The sequence below is a fragment of the Lytechinus pictus genome, chromosome 4, assembly GCF_037042905.1.
Source record: "Lytechinus pictus isolate F3 Inbred chromosome 4, Lp3.0, whole genome shotgun sequence".
Classification (NCBI taxonomy): domain Eukaryota; kingdom Metazoa; phylum Echinodermata; class Echinoidea; order Temnopleuroida; family Toxopneustidae; genus Lytechinus; species Lytechinus pictus.
The window spans coordinates 6,807,849-6,828,927 of NC_087248.1; the positions used below are offsets into that span (position 1 = coordinate 6,807,849).

At 35.6% G+C, this 21,079-nt stretch overlaps 1 protein-coding gene across 2 annotated transcripts; it reads right to left on the reverse strand.

The window, feature by feature from the left end:
• Nucleotides 1–458: 458 nt before the first annotated feature.
• Nucleotides 459–19,085, reverse strand: LOC129259108 (organic solute transporter subunit alpha-like). 2 transcript variants are annotated; one of them, XM_064098268.1, is made up of 10 exons: nt 19,052–19,085; nt 18,662–18,854; nt 12,270–12,343; nt 11,015–11,359; nt 9,442–9,602; nt 7,293–7,366; nt 6,574–6,729; nt 5,744–5,852; nt 4,677–4,929; nt 459–2,639 (listed from the first exon to the last, which is right to left on the reverse strand). In XM_064098268.1, the coding sequence occupies exons 4-10, from the start codon at nt 11,088–11,090 to the stop codon at nt 2,380–2,382; spliced, it is 1,089 nt and encodes a 362-aa protein (XP_063954338.1). In that variant the 5' UTR covers nt 11,091–11,359; nt 12,270–12,343; nt 18,662–18,854; nt 19,052–19,085; the 3' UTR covers nt 459–2,379. The 2 variants fall into 2 exon arrangements, with proteins under 2 accessions (XP_063954338.1, XP_063954337.1); XM_064098267.1 differs by lacking the exon at nt 12,270–12,343.
• Nucleotides 19,086–21,079: the final 1,994 nt, after the last annotated feature.

The following is a 21,079-nucleotide window of genomic DNA, read 5'->3' on the forward strand; positions in this document are numbered from 1 at the left end:
CAAAACTCAAATACACACACTGGCGTGTAGGGGGGGTTCGGGCACTGGAACCCCAAAATTTTCTATGAACAGAATCGAGGGGGGGGGGGGGGTAAAAGAAAGTGTAAAGCATGCATGATATTATTTTCTGACAGAAATCACAAGGTATTCCTCCATCTGGATTCTCCTACATTCATACGGCGAAACTCATATTTCAACAATATGAACTTTTTATTTCTAGTTTATGAAGTGGTGTGTTAACAAAAGGGGCTCATTATAGTTTTGGATGCGCGGGCGAACGTTATTTGAAAACTCGTTTATTCTCGTAGCGAGCAAGTCCAAAATCGTTTTCCTTTTCAATCGATTTAAAAAATCGACGAATATTATTATATTGAATATAAATGAATAAACAAAGAGTAATCATTTTGTGAAAAAAAAATCCTAAAAACGTATAAAATAAAACCTCGGACAAAACAATGTAGACGCATATCATGAAATTATTTATTCATACACTCTTAAAAATGTTGGGTATTATACTGTCCACACAACAATGGTTAAAACTTTATCCAATTCTGGGTAGCTTTAAACCAAAAATGTGTGCTTTGGGTGAAAACTACACAATATTGGTTGAAAACTACCCAGAGTTGGATAAGAAATGTTTAACCAATTGATGTGTGGACAGTATGTTGCCCAACATTTTAAGAGTGTTCTCGCGCTGTACCGTCCTTACCCGGTATGTATATAGCCATACAATCGATACCAAAATTTATTTATACATTTGATAATCATGGAGTACTATATACACAAACATTAGAGATATTAATTCATGTGACCTTCGTAGCAAAGGTGTTGGAAATTCTTGTTTTCGGAAAGTCTACTCACCCCGATTCCTGTAATTCATATAACAATGAATTTGAAAGTGTTCTCCGTTTCAATTAAATTCCAGATGAACAGATTTATTTTCTCTTCGTATAATATGACAATCTTATTTTATTATTCAAGGCATGTGATAGCTGGAGATATACTTGTATAACACGGGATCGAATTTTTCTTTATTCGCTATGTCATTATGTAGATGGAACCCGGGAGATGGAATAACCATGAGACATCTGTTTGAGACTTCATCAACACAAAAATATAATCAAACGATTCATGGTATTAACGTGTTCAAATTACATATTTTTATTAACACATATATCATGTCCTCATGAAAGACGCCGGTATTGATTTTTATATAGCGAGCCTATACTGCCTGTGGTAAAAATCGTGCCTAGCTAAAGAACAAACTGAAAATAATATTATATACGTGTATCATATAGGTGAATGTTGACGGCTGATATACAACACAACAAAAAATTTCAAAACTTTCAAATTAAGTATAATAATCAAAATAAAAGGATTAATGATATTATACATATAAAAATGGCAATAAAATATGTAAACAGTCAATAGCGTTCGAGAGAGAAACAGGCTCCTCCAAGTTCAATGATTTTTTTTATCCATTGAAGCTTTACTGTGACTGCAATTGGATTACTCCCACCCCCAGCCTCTATCTCTCCCTAATTATCGCCCTGCTCTCTCTTTCTCAAGTGCACAATATAAAATACAGTTCGTATATACAATAACGAATGAAATCAAGCATTGAGCAAGCAATAATTATACAAATCATATTGAATCAAATCATACCAAGCGATTAAACCACTTTATGTCACTGTGTGTGGGTTTAAATTTCATCGTTGCATTAACTGTTGTTTTTACATCTACATAATAATATTCAGCATGGCCCCTGGAAGCAGGGGTGCTGGGGGCACCCCCTGGAAATCAGGTAGGTATGGTAAGTAGCAGAAATTTAACCACAAACACCTTTTTTTTCTTTTGCTTGTCAAATTTAGACCAGCACCCCTATTAAAAAAAGTCGTTCCCAGTGCCCAGGTATTCGGTATCTATAAAAATTATATTGCTGATAAAATTAGTGACCTTTCCACCGCGTTTCTTTAACCTTTTCTGTTAAAGGTATATATAAGCACATTTATTTTGGATAATAAGTAAATTCATGCCTCTGGTAATAGTGTTAACGTTTTGGTATCACTCATATTACTATTACCATTTTTAAGGTTATGATCAGTAATATTAATATTGATATGATCATCCCCCATTTTCCGGGCCATTATCAATAAAATTATCATCAGAATTATCATTATCACGATAAAAATATTGATATTAATATCCATATCAATTATTTTTTATCATCAACTATCATCATCATCATCATCATCATCATCATCACCATATCACCATCATCATCATCATCGTCGTCGATATCATCATCCTTTAGCGGTTTATGACCCCCATTCTTGCAATGATCACGAGATGCAATCCATAAGTCATAAACCCTCGTGATCATACGCCAGTGTCGCTCTTATCCGGGCTCGACTTCGATTCCCCATTGACACCCGCCTTCAGTTCGACATCGTCCATGCCCTCGTTGGTGGCCCCGACCGCGGGTGGCTTCTCTTCGGCTGCGGGCTTGAGGTCGCCGACCGAAGCCTTCGACGAGAAGTGTTTGCCGTATTCGTGTTTCTTCGACCATTGGGCGTAGTAGATCTTAAGGACGAGGAGGATGAGAAACATCTCACAGATGACCAGGATGTGGTAGATGACTGGGTGAGGGGAGAGAACAAAGAATTTGGTTATAATTGATATTCCAAATTTAACCTGAGTAGCCACATCAGCTACTACCCGAGTTTCCAGTGGGCCATGATCAGGGGCGGATCCAGGATTTTTTCGAAGGGGGGGGGCTCATTTTCCCGAAGAATAAAAAAAAAAAAATGGTCTTCACTTTCGAAAGGGGGTACACTTCCGTTTTAACGGCATTTTTATATTACAAATTTTAATTGTGCCTCTCAAGGGGGGGGGGGGCACGGGCCGGCTGTGCCCCCCTGGATCCGCCAGTGACCATGATTAACATTATGTGATTTATTGGGGATTTAATACCCCTGCCTATTCTGCCTAGAGCCTAGCTGGCTACATGGAAGAATGTCCAATTTTAATAGTCTTTCCTTTGACTCGGCCAGGATCGAACATACGACCTCCCGTTCTCGAGGCAGGAGCTCTACCACTGAGCTAACATGTCCAGATTAAAAGCGTTAGTTATAAACGTTTTAACCTAACCATGGTTATTTCACCCTACCGAAGCCTTCGCCAAGAAGTGCTTGTCGTGTTCGAGGTGATTATTTAGTAAGACAAAATATTCAGTGATCTTTCACTGAAAGGCGTGCGTTACAAGCCACTGAAAATCACTGTGTCTGATTGGTTGAGAGCAATTTAGTCAGTGAAAATCACTCAGGAAACGTTTCATGAAATACTCCCCTGATAATCTGCTTCCTTACCTGGGACATAACAACCTTGAAAAGTACTCCCATGCAAAATCACATACAAAAGTATAATGACCCCCGTGACTCCAAAAAGGAATCTAATTTTTAAATATATATTTTTTATATTGGAGGGAAAAATGAAGTATCATCAGGTGATACTTTCGCTAAGCAATTTGCAGGAGGCCAAAATTATTGAAGAAAAGTGAAAATCTCTTTTTGGAATAATCGAGATTTTAGCCACAAACAAAGATAAATAGCCACCACCAAAGTTTTATATAATACAAAATACGAGTTGCTATGATTTTTTTTCTCGAAAGATGCATGGGAGATAGACCTACCCCCTCCAGTGACACTAGTGGTCTGTGAAGAAAATAAGAAGTATTACAATGAGTCCAAGGGCGGGGGAGAAGTTGAAAGTGGGGGGGGGGGGGCACAGGGAAAAAGGACACCTTTTCTTCCGAAAAGGGCACTATCTTAAAACAAAGACAAAATGACTTATTTACCCCATTCACATGACTCATGAAACTTAAGGCGGATTGAACACGCTTTCGTTTTCATCTGTGCAGCGTTTTGTTTCGAATAGCATAAACAGCCTCTTATTCCTCGAGATAACTAAAAATTATATGTAAAATTCACCAATTTAAAATGTGTTTTTCCAGAATCATATAATAGGAACACTTGTTCCAAAGGAAAACGGATGCCATCAGAACATTAACAGACTGAACATTTTGAACAAACTAGAAAAGAAAGGGGGCATTTGTCAAAAATTAGTAAAGGCATATTAAAATAGCTAAATAAAGCCCGAGTGCTCATCGGGCACGAAAAGAGTGGGTTTTTAAGGACAAATTATCTAATTATGAAAAACAGGCACCTATGAGAAGGCAAATGGGCACTCGTTAGCACATAAAATGGGTTCTTCTAAGGTGATATAGGGGCACAGAACACGTTCGTGAGGGGGCATTTTTCTTGTCTAAAAAGGGGCACTTTTCAGTGCTTCACAAGGTGAGCGGGCACTATGCCTTCGATCCCCAGGATCGCCGCCCCTGAATGAGTTCCGTCCTATAATCCTTTACTTCAGGAGAGTTGCCACATGGGGACAGGGGGCGGCCACCCCTGAGTTTCAAGCAGTAACAAAAAAATACTGGAGATAAAATGTGAAAAAAGGGAACTTGAGAAAAATAGTAATATGTATTAATCACTTGAGAATATTATGACGTTTAATCTAGATCGTTTTTCACCAACCACAAAATATGTTGCCGCCCCCTGGTTTAGCATGTTTAGGCTTGCTTGATTTTTCAAAAATAATAGAAAGGTGAATCTTACGCGTTCCTCTTGCTGGCGAATTAAATGCTCCGGAACACGGGATGGCATTGGCCGCGGAGAGGGCGGCGATGATCATGTTCTGTAAATTCGTCACAATGATTACGCATTTGAGGACGGCAAACTTTACGCCGATCATGAAATGTCGGAGGTGTTTTAGCGTAGCGTTGTACATGACGGAGAGACCATAGACAGCAACCAGTGATGATATAAGACTGATGATGGTCAGATAGAGAAAGGCCGAGTCGGGTCCGATCTGGATGGACAAAATATAATAATGCGATGGTGATGGAAAGGGAACATGAGAGACCAAATAATAAAGAAAGTAAGACAGAGGGAGGGATAAGATGAAAGGGAGAGTGAAGAAGCAGTATGGATGGGAAGGAGACAATGGGGTCACTGTCTCTCAGACAGTGACTCCATGGACATACAGATGGAGAGAGAGAGAGGGGGGTGGTAAGTATGAAATCAACAAAACAGCCCAACATATTCAAGAATAAAAATAGGCCAACACCTCTACCCCCCTCCAAAAAAAAATGGAGTAGAGAATCCTTTTTGGGGGTATATTTCCTTTCTCATGCATGGCAAAGATAAAACCACTGCCCCCACCCCAACCCCTCCCCCTTTTAATCCTGGATCGGACCGGTGTGTTGGCTCAGTTGGTAGAGCGTCCGTCTCACAACCGGGAGGTCGGGGGTTCAAATCCCGGCCGCGTCAGACCAAAAGATGTTAAAAGATGGGAGTTGCTGCTACCCCGTTTGGCGTTCAACTATTAAAGGAATAGAGCCTCGTCGATCTGGCGCTGCACAGCGGCTGCCTGGCCCACGATCAATTGGCCAAAGTAAAATTTCGGAGTATTTCATTTCATGTCTACTTCGAACAATAAAATATGGATTTTCATTTTCATCATCCGGAAAAAAATCTGAATGTTAGCTATCAGTCGATTTCCTTTTTGCTTTTGCAGCTAGTTCGTAATGAGACAGTTTCTTGACCTCAAATAAACACATATCATTTCCTTTTATCCAAATATCAATTGATAAGTCATTATTAGCCATCGTAGTCTTACTTACTCTAGGTGCGTAGATTCCGTCGGTCCATAAGATAGCCCCAATGATGGTTGTTAGGGGTCTGAGGTAAACTGCTTGCAAAACTAGCACTCTCATCCCGTGGAAGTGGTCCCTGCAAGGAAATTGAACCAAGAATACATCATAAATCTCATGTTATGATTCTGCTGTCATCAGAATAAAGCAGAACATGCACCTATACCCATACAAATGTCGATTAGGTAACTGCAGCCTTCCATGCATATGGTTATAATAAAAAATAATTATATATATTACGTTTCATGGCAAGAAACATAGCATAAGGTATATATATTTTTAATCGAATTTTTGCATGGCCAGTCCCCTACCCCCCCCCCCCCCCGGCCCCAACACAACACTTTCGCCGCCCTGGTAATGCACAAAATGATAAAAATGATAGTTTATTTCAAATCGAATATTCGTCGGCCAAAATAGGCCTACACGGATTTTAGATTGGAGATACCGCTTTAATTGAAATTAGCTCGTGGCTTGCAGACTAGATACACAATCCATGATTTGTATTGGTCAGCGAATTCATGCAAAACATACAAATGTTGCTTTCATTGGCCTTCAAACAACATATTGCAAATGAGGTATAAAACAGCGGACGCATTTTGTAGATTAGACTGAGTGGTGCAAATGAACATAAATAAATCGGCATAACTGAATTGTCATTCCTCCTCCAAGCATTATTAGTAAGAAGAGAGGTTAGAATTGGATATTAAAAAGTATTATTTCAATAATTGGCAAGGGAATGGAGAAAAAAGTGGGAACGCAAATATTGTTGCTGTGGAAAATGTAATAGAATTCAGACTTACATGAAGACAACCTTAGGTAAGCAAGGGCAGCAGCACGTAAGGGGTGGGGCTGAGAGGGATACCTCGACCCCCTCAAGATGACGCTCCATGGCTTCAAGACCTCCATAGTAGTCGATGACAAGTAGAACGAAGGTGTACATCGTCATAGACAGGTACCTAGGAACAGGAGGAGATGGAGACGTAATATTAAGTAGGAGTATAGTCGGAGGAGGGAGGAGAGGAGGAGTAGGCGCGCGTGGAGTAGGAGGACTGGGAGGTTGAGGAGGAGACGGAGAACGATGAGGAGGATGGGAAGAGCAGGAGGGGGAGAAAAGGAGGAGGAGGAGGGAGAAGAGGATCAATCACAATTGTTAATTTGCAATTTTGATTCATTTTAGGACTAAAAAAGGAATTTATCGTCTCCTTATCACTACAAAGTGAGATCATTAGTTAGACTCTTGTTGGTTTCTCATAGACAGGAGGACTTATTCAGCCCCCCCCCCTACTTCCCCAAATTATCTTGTTAAATCGTATTTAGTGATTAAAACATAGGAATGAAGTATTTTTTTATCATCTCAGGGGCACACATAAAGGCAAATAAAGAAAAAGGTATGTGAATGGTCAAATCTTATGAATACACGTCTGCATGAACAAAATTATCAACAACCAGTCATAATTGTCGATTTGCACTTTTGATTCATTTTAGGACTAAAAGGAAAGAAATGACAATCCATACTTACAAACTAGATCCCCAACCTGTTATGAGCGACGCCCGTGGAAAGTAAACTCCTGCTAAAGATGTGGCCGAGTAGATCTATGATTTTTTTTAATAAAGGCAAAATATAAAAATGAATATAAAAAAATTAGGCAGATATTTGACACAGAAAGTCCATTTGCCTATATCATGCCTATGGAAGTGCATATCGGACTCTGATATGATATTGAGCACTCAGATAATTGATAAAATAATCAAAATTGTATTTGTCCGTTTCACATTAAAAAGCCTATTATAAATCTGAATAACGACTATATACATTGCCTAATTCCTCTGGCTCTTAGATAATGCATTTTAAATAAAGAGGTTTATCTTAAAGAAACTTTAAACAAAACTATTAAAAGCAACATTTTATTAGATAATGAAGGCCAATTATAAGATGGTGGGAACAAATTTGTAAGTACTGTTAGCAACTTCTGCAGAAGTAGTGACCAGTGTCCCGTTTCCTAAAGACCTGTTATAATAGCATATGCAAAAGTTCTATAACAAGTTCATAATCAGCCAATCAAATTATTTTATTTCAGTAGCTTTAAACTGTTTTATGAAACGAGCCCTGGGGTCCGTTGCAGAAAGAGTTGCGTTTAAACGCAAGTCAAAAAATCAATCGCAAGTCCAAAATGCGCGCTGTTGATTGGTTGAAAATCAAGTTGCGCAGTCTCAAATCAGAAATATATGTCAGCTCGATTTCCATCAGCTAAACTTTAAAACCAATCTTTATGTACTTAAATTGCTGTTATTGGTCACAAACATTTACCGGTAATTATATGTTTACTAAATGTAAGGGGGAAAGGCGTACTAAGATCAACTTCACTCTCTTTGAAACAACAGAAAAGTTTGGGTTCTGTCATTAGCATAATTGTGCAACCCATGATAACTAATTAAGAACGATTCGAATTATCAGCCGTGCTTTAAGTTGGACGTTACTCCCAATCAGGTTGATGAAAACCATGAAGATACCAAGTTACCAGCACAGATGAAACCCAACCTTACATTATAATGCAGTAAGTGCTGGATTATGAATTCATATCTTAAAAAACTATTTAACAATAAAATGGAAGTAGTAATAATAATGATAACCACACACTATTAAAACAACTCAGTCAAATTGACTAGACCAATAGTCAACTTGGTGCAAATGATATGTCTAGTCACACGTCTGAATTATGTTCTAGTCAGAAATAACTCTTTTCTAGTAAAATACGACCAGAAAATAGTCAAATATGACTAGAATAACAGTTGCACCCTGCTGACCTATACAGTGCGTCCAAGAAAAAACGAAACCGAGATTTATCGATGATTTATCATAACTTAATCACAAATACAATACACAAATGACCTACCATTTTAAAGCTTAGGATCTCCTCTTTCATCTGAAATTACTTAGATTATTTCTCATTTCCGCATGAGTGAGCAAAAACAATTTGAAGAGGGGATACCAAAAAGTCACTTGGCGGGCTGTATCTGGGTTTCAAAAAGTAAACCACATTTTATAAAAGTTCAATATCTGCTCTTTAATTTGATACCTCAATTACAGAAAATGGTCAAGAAATAACAAAGTTCTGGTTATTTGAAATAAGGCTTGAATTTCAATAATTTCATAAAATTAAGAGGTTTTACAGGTTAGCGTTCAAACTCACTCGACACTCCGTTTTGTTGACGATCAGCCATGCATAAAGTATTTTGTTAACCATGCGATATCTTCTGTGGGAAACCGGTGAAAACACGTTTATTTAATGAAATTATGGAAATACAAGCATTGTTTCGAGGAAACATAACTTTTTTACTTCTTGACCATTTTTTGTGATTAAGGTATCAAATAAAAGAGCAGATATTGAACTTTTTAGGCATGTGATTTTCTTTTTGAAATTCAGATACCCCCGTCAAATGAGTTTTTGGTATCCTTTCTTCAAATTGTTTTTGCTCACTCATGCGTGAATGAGGAATAATCTAAGTAATATCAGATGAAAAAGGAGATTCTAAGCTTTACATTTGTAGGTCATTTGTCTATCGTATTTGTGAATAAGTTATGATAAATCGTCAGTTAATCTCGGTTTCGTTTTTTCTGGGACGCACTGTATAGTCATTTTGTGCAAAATGAGCCGAAAAAATCTTACCGGAAAAATGGCGAAAAGTCGGATAAGAAATATTCTCCTGCTTTGACTTTTAACACGGTGCCTAATCCCAACATACGAGTGTATGAACATAATAATCGTAGCAACACTTAGTAGAGATAGGATGACAAGAAGAGCTATACCCCCTCCGAAAGATCCAAGAACTACAGGATAAAAGGAAACAGAAATTATGATTATAATAATAATGATAATGATAAAGATAATGATAGTGATGCCAATGATTATCATAATGATATCAGTAAACAATGTAGTAGTAAAAATACTTTACTTACAATTGTACATTAGAAAAGAAAAAAATAACGTTTTTACGACGGAAGCTATAGGCATGCATGTTCTTTAATATATTTCATAATATACAAAAAAACATTTTTGTGGTTATGTCATACCCCTTTCATAAACCCAATAAAACCTATCCTCCAATTAGCCGCCTAAGAGTAATGCGGATAATTCAATAAAAATTGCGTTCACAAACTCCGAAAATTATCCGCATTATTTTTACGAGCGCCCGTCCTGAAAAAGGCGGATAATCGTCATGACAACCGGACACGCCCCCTCCGATGTGGTTGTGTTGGAAAAGGGTGACCTTGTGACCGCACCATGGCAATTATCCGCATTATTTGGAAATGCGTTCATAAACTCAAAATCTTGTCCCGATGGCGCTATTATGCGGATAATAGCAGCATCAGAATAATGCGGATAACTCTTGTCCTCCTCTGATTTTACGACCAAATTATGCTGCTATTAGCCGCATAATTGGTTTTTATTGGGTTTATGAAAGGGGTATTATATTCCGTAAGAGTTGCAATGGCAGAATTACTCTGACCGTATGCTATATAGGCTGATAGGGGTGTATTCTCTTTTCATCAGGGGTGTATATTGGCGTATATGGATGCAACAATTGCCCCCCCCCCCCCTGTTTGACTCTTTCAGTAAAGATATGTGCCGGATATGTGTCACTATAAATAAATCAGACTGTTTCTTAATCTATATACTGTTTCACACAACATGATAGATTAATATATAATATGGCCATATTAGGCAAAGTCTTATGAATTATGTTCTGAAAAATGACCGAGGATTGGTAATTGATTAAATATATTGATAAACGACCTCTAAACCGGACCTATAGAAATATTATATCTGAGAAACTCGTATTCAACTCAGTATAACCATGAACTAATGATTCAAAAACAAGGAACAAGATAAAACGTAGGCATACAGATGAGGGGCTCTTGCGAGTTGCGACCAAGAAAAAAAAGAGAGCAAAAAGGAAAAGGGTGAAACATGATATTATTTTCTGAATATGATCTGAAAATCTATCACAATATTGAATTTTTGTAATAAAAATGTTGAAATTTTTGCTCGCTCGCCATCGACTTTTTATGAATTCTGCCCCATACGCCATACCTAGCCCCCTCGACATTTTTCGCTCAGTACGTCACTGGTTAGCAAAACAAATAGATGAAATATACTAGAAATAGAGTTGGCACATAATTATAACAGGGTTGAAATGGATGGATATTCAAATAGGTAAAACATTAAAGTACGAACTTACAAATTGCTTCCTCCGTTGCTGAATTGACTTGGGACGAACAGCCGTCAGTAGACGAATTGTCGCTTGCCATCACCATTTGTATTTCTTAGCTTTGACACTTCAAAAGTTGTGTTTGCTGTCGTTGCTGCTACCGCTGCTACTGTTTTTGATATTGTTGTCGTCTATGCCGTTTGGTAACTTTGGAATCACCTCAACTCCTCTGCAAGAGTTCACACGTGGGATTATTTGATGATGGTCAACCTTGTTTCCAGAACATTGACCATCAAAGCTGGGTAGAGTTCTGTCGACGTCCAAGCTTGATCCTTCGGCGTCTGCTCCTCAATCAGTGAGGACTCTTTGCTGCCTCTATTGATAGAAATTCAAAAAGAATATAATTCAATAGGGATATCCTGCAGTCAAGCGAAGCTCTCAAATCCTACTCTAAATGGTAACGTAGAGTGACTTTAAACCAGACGTATACTGGTTGCTTTGGTCAGTAAGTCCATGCATGTTTACGTCTTGAATATCAATAGGTGCGAGTTATTAAAAGGGGACTGTAATCGCGTCGACAGTAAAGGAGGCAGCGTTCCAGACCACTCATTACACATAATGATATTACGATTAAAGGTTCCTAGACTATATACTTCCATGAAACGCTTGTTGAAACTTTGCTATAAGGGAGTACTTCCTGAAGACCAATTGCAATATACTCGCAATCAATGCTTCCTGCAGTACTACGCTAATACATAAATGATCCATTCTGCTGGTACCCATATTGACGATAGAGAAAATGAAACAAGCAAACAACATATTTTGATCTACATTGCGTAAATATCAAGATATTGAGTGACTAGTGACCTTAACCGAGACAGTAATTTATAAAACATGCATTTGGTGAGAGGCTGGATGAAATAATGATTTTTTTTCCAAACTGAAATCTAATTTTGTGATGGTTTGACATAGTATACCCAGGAAAAAATATCATATTTCGACGTTTTTCTTTTCCTTTTGACCTTTTCTTTTAACCTTTTCTTTCATTTTTTACTTTCCTTTTCTTTCGTTTTCTTTATTCTTCTTTTGTTGATTGATTGATTGATTCTGGATGTCTGTACTCCGGACAATGCATGCTAGCATGGTATCACAAGTATTGTCGTTTTGAGGAAAGGGTCTCTCAGTGCCCCTTCAATAATTTTTCAAGTAATGAAGAAACTGATAAATGAGAAAGTGAAGAAAAAAGTGTACAAAGGGGAAAAAATATGGTAAAATAAAACGTCACCTTTAGATCGTCTCGTCCTCTCTATCAAAATATCCTGGCGCTGCCCTGAACATTACGACCCTCCCTTTAACTGACTTCAAAATGGTAGATGCACAAAAATATAAAGCATGACAATGATAATGATTGTAAAATGGCATTATTGTATAACTTCGTACTTCATAAGGATCTTGTATCCTGTGTGGTTATTTCATGGTTTCCTCTCGTCATGCTATGTAAACAACAAAAATGAAATAACTTTATAAGTTTACATCCGGGATTTTGAATTACTGAAATTTCTGTGCAACAGGTTTGTCTTATTCTGCATGTCACTATTTGTTCAAATTGAATTATTGTCGGGGTGGACTTTGAACTTAAAAGGAAATCCAATGAGTTTTAGTTCCCTGACATTGACTTTAAAGAAGCGTAAAAAGAGAGAATTATACTTATCAATAAAATTTCCCGGAAATCCATAAAAGAACTACGGATATGAATTGATACTATGACGCCATTGCCGAGCTGCTCGAACATTATTATGCCGTGTAATCATAAATTCCATAAATTACACTTTTTTTATAATTCAAGATGAATGAGGGTTTTCTCAGGAAGAACATAATACATGCCATTAATAACGTTCAGAATCACACAAAAGACCTCCGATAACTTTATAGAAAACTTAAATCACGGTTTTATCGAGGAAATAAAGTAAAATATAATTTTAATGATAAAGAAGAAATTAAAGTCTTAAACCTCCATCTATGATACTAATTTCATACCAAGATGAACTTGAATTTGTATCCTATAGCTGTGTGAATTGGTCCCAGTTTATTTGCATTTTTTTATAGGTCCCTGTTCGATTAGTCCAGATCGACCCCTTATACCACCTCAAAGTTCAACATTATTAAACTTGGAGGGCAGGGGGGGGGGGGGGGGGTAATGTGATTCTCGCTCTCTGTTGTGCTTTGAGGAAGATAACTTTCCCCACAGATGTATGAGGCGCCGAATGTACCAATATTATATAGAACAATTATTTGTTATATAATCATTATTTATTAAATAATAACTATTATTTATATATAATTTACATTTTATTTGTAAATAACTACTATTATATAAAATATCATTTCTAATTATTTATATATAATTCCAAGTAATACTTCATTATTTGTAAATAATAATAGTTCGACATTCCATTATTTATAAATAATGATTATTTGTTTTTCATTATTTATAAATAATGATTATTTGTTTTTCATTATTTATAAATAATGATTATTTGTTTTTCATTATTTACAAATAATGATTATTTGTTTTTCATTATTTATAAATAATGATTATTTGTTTTTCATTATTTACAAATAATGATTATTTGTTTTTCATTATTTATAAATAATGATTATTTGTTTTTCATTATTTATAAATAATTTGTTGAGTTTTCCATTATTTATAAATAATGATTATTTGTTTTTCATTATTTACAAATAATGATTATTTGTTTTTCATTATTTATAAATAATTTGTTGAGTTTTCCATTATTTATAAATAATGATTATTTGTTAAATAATGAAAACGTCTACTTCATTATTTATAAATATTTTTTTCGAGTGCACCATTATTCTCATTATTTATAAATAATCATTATTTAATGTTCGAGTTTTCCATTATTTATAAATAAAGATTATTTGTTAAATAATGAAATATCTACTTCATTATTTATAAATAATAATTTTGTTTCAATATCCCATTATTTATAAATAATCATTATTTATAAACAATTTTTACAGTTTGCCATTATATACAAATAATCATTATTTATATACAAATAACCATTATTTATTAAATAATGCCATTATTTATTAAATAATGCCATTATTTATTAAATAATGGAAAACTCGCTATAACATGCAAATGTGGGGCCGCCCATGATATGAATATTCATGATGCGATTTCCTTTTTCGTGATTTTTCTTCACAAATTTTTGTCCATTTCCTCTTCATAATGACATTTCTTGAAGCAATTTTCTAGGGATATGGTCTGATTGTAATATTCTTCATTTTCTATATAACTTCGTCTTCGTAGAAATATCAAAAAGTGTAATTTTATACGATTTTTCCTACAGTTCACAATCCCCATAGGCGCGCGTGTATCGTAGGGACAACCGGTGAATCGACGGAGTGCTCTTCATCGAAATACTACGTTGGTTGGTCCCCGGAAGTGGCGGGCGGAATTTAGCCCGAATCCTCGATGGAAGTCGATCAAGTGCATATGAGCTGAGAGAGTGAAATATCAGTGTACTTGTACAGGCCCTTCTACTTTTTATAAATATTTCTTGTTGCTTTTTTTGTTAAGTTAATTTTTCCTGGTGTAGAGATAAGTTTCAGTTCTAATAATGCACTTCAAATACATTTTGGAGTGTCTGTTTGAGGCGTTTGGGGCGATTTCACCCTGGCCCCAAAATGCTCGCAACGACAATACGGGGTCATGATGACCCCTAAATTTTTAAAAACTTATTTTTCTATTGAAAATTATCACAAAATTCACCAAAAGTGTGCACGAAAGCCTTCGTATTTCATTTTTAAAACTCCAAAAAGTGCCCAAATGACAAGCTTGGTCGCTTCGCTGTGTCGCTTTCAACTTGATGAGAACGTTTACGCGTCTGCTTCCCCCCCCCCCCCCCCTCCTCCGAAAGAAATTCTGTATACGGCCATGCTCTAAAGAGCCTGGCACATTGATTTATGTATACTTTCATTTTCATTATTTTTATCTCATTATCAACATGGCCTTACGCATAATTTTTTCCAGGGGGGCCGGGGCCAGAGCATGACGCGCGTAAACTTTCTCAAAAAAATCTTGAAAGCGAGACAGCCACGGGACCAAGCCCAAATGACAAGCTTGGTCGCTTTGCTGTCTCGATCGCTTTCAACTTGAGAACGTTTACGCGCGTCTGCCCCCACCCCCCGAAAGAAATTCTGTGAATGGCCATGCTCAAAAGAGCATATGGCACATTGATTTATATGTACTTTTCATTTTCATTTTTTTTATCACATAATCATCATGGCCTTACACAAAATTTTTACCGGGGGGGGGGGGGGGGGAGCAGCTAGGACGCGCGTAAAGTTTCTCAAAAAAATCTTGAAAGCGAGACAGCGACGCGACCAAGCTCAAATGACAAGCTTGGTCGCTTCGCTTTTTCAAGATTTTTATGAGAAAGTTTACGCGCGTCCTGCTCCCCCCACCCCCCCCCCCGGAAAAAATTCTGCGTAAGGCCATGATGATAATGAGATAAAAATAATGAAAATGAAGTATACATAAATCAATGTGCCAGGCTCTTTAGAGCATGGCCATATACAGAATTTCTTTCGGAGGAGGGGGGGGGGGGAAAGCAGACGCGTAAACGTTCTCAAGTTGAAAGCGACACAGCGAAGCGACCAAGCTTGTCATTTGGGCACTTTTTGGAGTTTTAAAAGTGAAATACGAAGGCTTTCGTGCACACTTTTGGTGAATTTTGTGATAATTTTCAATAGAAAAATAAGTTTTTAAAAATTTAGGGGTCATCATATGCCCCCGTATTGTCGTTGCGAGCATTTTGGGGCCAGGGTGAAATCGCCCCAAACGCCTCAAACAGACACTCCAAAATGTATTTGAAGTGCATTATTAGAACTGAAACTTATCTCTACACCAGGAAAAATTAACTTAACAAAAAAAGCAACAAGAAATATTTATAAAAAGTAGAAGGGCCTGTACAAGTACACTGATATTTCACTCTCTCAGCTCATATGCACTTGATCGACTTCCATCAAAGATTCGGGCTAAATTCCGCCCGCCACTTCCGGGGACCAACCAACGTAGTATTTCGATGAAGAGCCCTCCGTCGATTCACCGGTTGTCCCTACGATACACGCGCGCCTATGGGGATTGTGAACTGTAGGAAAAATCGTATAAAATTACACTTTTTGATATTTCTACGAAGACGAAGTTATATAGAAAATGAAGAATATTACAATCAGACCATATCCCTAGAAAATTGCTTCAAGAAATGTCATTATGAAGAGGAAATGGACAAAAATTTGTGAAGACAAATCACGAAAAAGGAAATCGCAACATGAATATTCATATCATGGGCGGTCCCACATTTGCATGTTATAGCGGGTTTTCCATTATTTAAAGGTCAAGTCCACCCCAGAAAATTGTTGATTTGAATCGATAGAGAAAAATCAAACAAACATAACGCTGCAAATTTCATCGAAATCGGATGTAAAATAAGAAAGTTATGACATTTTTAACTTTCGCTTATTTTTCACAAAACAGTTAAATGCACAACTCAGCGATATGCAAATGAGAGAGTCAATGATGTCCATCACTCACTATTTCTTTTGTTTTTTATTGTTTGAATAATACAATATTTCAATTTTTACAGATTTGACAATAAGGACCAACTTAACTTAACCATAAACTATTAAAATAATGGTAATTCCACATGTTCAGGGAGAAATAAAACTTTGTTTCACTTGACAAGGAGGAGAAAATTAGAATATTTCATATTTCATATAATAAAATACAAAAGAAATAGTGAGTGGGTGACGTCATCAGTCTGCCAATTTGCATACCAACCAGGATGTGCATATAACTGTTTTGTGAAATTAAGCGAAACTTTAAAATGTCATAACTTTCTTATTTTACATCCGATTTTGATGAAATTTTCAGTGTTTTGCTTGTTGGATTTTTCTCCTTTTTTTCAAATCAACTTTTTGTTGGGGTGGACTTGTCCTTTAATAAATAATGGCATTATTTAATAAATAATGGCATTATTTAATAAATAATGGTTATTTGTATATAAATAATGATTATTTGTATATAATGGCAAACTGTAAAAATTGTTTATAAATAATGATTATTTATAAATAATGGGATATTGAAACAAAATTATTATTTATAAATAATGAAGTAGATATTTCATTATTTAACAAATAATCTTTATTTATAAATAATGGAAAACTCGAACATTAAATAATGATTATTTATAAATAATGAGAATAATGGTGCACTCGAAAAAATTATTTATAAATAATGAAGTAGACGTTTTCATTATTTAACAAATAATCATTATTTATAAATAATGGAAAACTCAACAAATTATTTATAAATAATGAAAAACAAATAATCATTATTTGTAAATAATGAAAAACAAATAATCATTATTTATAAATAATGAAAAACAAATAATCATTATTTATAAATAATGAAAAACAAATAATCATTATTTGTAAATAATGAAAAACAAATAATCATTATTTATAAATAATGAAAAACAAATAATCATTATTTATAAATAATGACAAACAAATAATCATTATTTGTAAATAATGAAAAACAAATAATCATTATTTATAAATAATGAAAAACAAATAATCATTATTTATAAATAATGAAAAACAAATAATCATTATTTATAAATAATGGAATGTCGAACTATTATTATTTACAAATAATGAAGTATTACTTGGAATTATATATAAATAATTAGAAATGATATTTTATATAATAGTAGTTATTTACAAATAAAATGTAAATTATATATAAATAATAGTTATTATTTAATAAATAATGATTATATAACAAACAATTGTTCTATATAATATTGGTATATTCGGCGTCTCATACAAATGCGCCAAACTGGACAGTTCGATTGAATTAAAAACTATACGGAAAACGTATTTATGTATGCATTTTAGGCCTAAGGTTAGACGTCAGCGCGGTTCTCGTTTGAAGAAACAATCACCTTAACCGTTAACGCCCCCATCTCCGACCGCATCAATGCACATTATAGTCCTAAAATTTCTAATTTCCAAAAGGGGGAATCATCCGACTAATATGGGTAACAATAATTGTTATATGAAACACACACAAAATATATAATCTTTTGGAACTGAATAAGGCCTTAATTAGAAGAGTTGAAAACTTTGGGGTCAGTGAATGTGAATGAACTACAAGGGTTTAAAAAAAATAGTGGATTGAGATTGATTCAAGCACCATGCAGGTGATTATAATAATGCAAAACGAAATGACATGCACATAATTATACTCCACTATAGTTTTCTACAGTTCTTCATCTCGAACCGACGCGATTATTCTCAAAACAATTTTAAAAGAATGATGGTCTAAATTTATTCAGGCTACCATCACGTCAATAACGGATACTGCATGCAGGTACTCCCACTTCCCTACTGCATGCATGCAGTATTTTGCTTAATTTGGCCTTTCAATATATTTTATGGCCAAATCATGGAAATGATAAACACACATTACTATAATAATCATTATCGTCACAAAATATCACACATAATTAACTGTTATAGCAACTATTCGCTATATTACTCTGCAGAAATATTCCCTATAAACAGAAAATATTTTCTTACCGTCAAAGAGAACCTACTGGTGATCGGTGTGCAGAGAAAGTTGTCTTATAATCCCGCCTATAATAAGAAACCTATGCGAATGGTAAACAATGATACATAGTATGATATACACAGCTCGATATTACTGCATGAATGATTTTCATCATGGATTTTAGAAGGACGGACAAAGGCCTATTATCAGTGTAAGCAAGACCTAGTCTGCAGGCACAGACCCTGATTGGAACTTTGATCAACAAGTGTGCCTCCACGCAAAGACTAGCACATACAAAACTTGCTGTTCCTGAGCGAGAGGGCCTTCAGTACACAAGGCATGAGTAGGCTGCAATTCAGACCCTTTACTCGAATGAAGGGTTTGCCCAGCAGACTAAGCAAGACCCGGGGAAGTAAGACAGCAAGGCTAACTCTCCATGGCTCTTCAGACAGTGTAGGATGCGAAAGTAGCTCTATGATCTAATCATGGTTGACTAATCAGAGGTAGTATTATGTAATACTTCATTGGTTTTTCATGTATGGCTTCAAGGAGAACGAATAATTGATTCATGGGGTGCGTTTATAAAAGCACACTAGATCCCCAGTGCCAGTCTAAAATTACATATTTTAAAGTCAATACTAGGAATATAGTCTCAATTTATGCTGAGATCAGTATTGTTTAGGGTAGGGTTAGGTAACAGGTATACTCCAATATTATGCACCTCTGATGAAATTATTTTCTATGAATCCCGGAGTAGAAACATGTAGAAAGATGATGTACAAACTGTATGTAATCTTCAGATGGTCAAACCTGAGCGAGCTTGGTGACAATGACCACATTCACAGTGATGCGATCAATGGTGAATGATAAGACAACTTCTTAAAGGTCAAGTCCACCCCAGAAAAATGTTGATTTGAATAAATAGAGAAAATTCAAACAAGCATTATGCTTAAAATTTCATCAAAATCGGATGTAAAATAAGAAAGTAATGACAATTTAAAGTTTCGCTTTTTTCCACAAAACAGTGATATGCACAACTCGTTGACATAATTTATGTTAATGTCACAGTCGATGATGTCCCTCACTCACTATTTCTTTTGTTTTTATTGTTTGAATTATACAATATATCATTTTTTACAGATTTGACAATAAGGACCAATTTGACTGAACCATATAGGATTAAACAATGCTAATTCCACATGTTCAGGGAGGAATTAATCGTTGTTTCACAGCTAGACAACAGGTGGAAAATTGGAATATTTCACATTTCATATAATAAAATACAAAAGAAATAGTGAGTGAGTGATGTCATCACTCTCCTCATTTGCATACCGACAAGGATGTGAATATAAATGTTTTGTGAAAATAAGCGAAAATTTAAATGTCATAACTTTCTTATTTTACATCCGATTTTGATGAAATTTTCAGCGTTATGCTCGTTTGATTTTTCTCTTTTTATTCCAATCAACTTTTTGTTGGGGTGGACTTGTCCTTTAAGAACGTTGAGGCCTTTTACTAAAAACTTGGGAGAAATGCGGGAACTACTTAATATATCGATCCCCCAACCCGCATTCAGGTACACTGAATTCCATCTGAACAAAATGATGATCTAAGCCCAAAATAATGAACATAGCTAATCTCGACTTAATGTGTCATCCAGTATCTGATGTTACTAAACCTACCATAGGAAACGATCTTAACATTTTTAGTATGCAGTACTTGTGAATGGGGCACACGTCCAGTACGGGGTCCAGTATACTCGAGTATACTCCGGAAAATGATAATCATGATTATGTAACTGGTGTTGCCACGTCATTATGATTATATATATATTCTTATATTCTTATATACGATCCCATCTGTTGATTGAATTACATGCAACAGGTACACACATACCCACACCAACATGTTAAATCCACATAACATACGAATTGTTTCATTTTAATTACAATTTAAATCGAAACGCACAGAACCTATATAGCTAGCTACCCTAGCTAACAGGTACAAAATGTATTATCCTTTTCAAGAACAGAGCTCGAACATATCACATCTCAGTCTTTGCCTGTCTGTCTGTCTGTCTTTGTCTCTCCCTTCCCCTAGCTCTCTCTCTCTCTCTTTTAAGTGAAATAAACACAACTCATTTTGAATACATAGTAATAATAATATATCATTATTATACTTTTTAGACAATTGCCTTTCCCTACAAGGAGTGGCTGATGACACCATATTAACCAGATTATCCCGTACACTCTCTATCTGCCGTAGGTGGCGTTATCCCTAAGTTCATTGTTCAAAGATTGGCCACCTCTTACTGCTCGCATGCCGCCGTTTTGATCTATGGACAGCCGACATCATTCAAAGCAATAAAATACATAGCAACTCGGACCCCTCCCTCCAATTGATGGTAATAAAAAAATTGCATATTTCAACATTGATTTTGATTGGCT

Coding starts and splice junctions, on each gene's coding strand:
- LOC129259108 (XM_064098267.1), bottom strand. CDS start 11,090: ATGGTGATGGCAAGCGACAATTCGTCTACTGACGGCTGTTCGTCCCAA. Junction 7,367..9,441: donor GACTTTTCGCCATTTTTCCG/GTAAGATTTTTT, acceptor AAAAAATCATAG/ATCTACTCGGCCACATCTTT. Junction 6,730..7,292: donor ACAGGTTGGGGATCTAGTTT/GTAAGTATGGAT, acceptor TCCTGTTCCTAG/GTACCTGTCTATGACGATGT.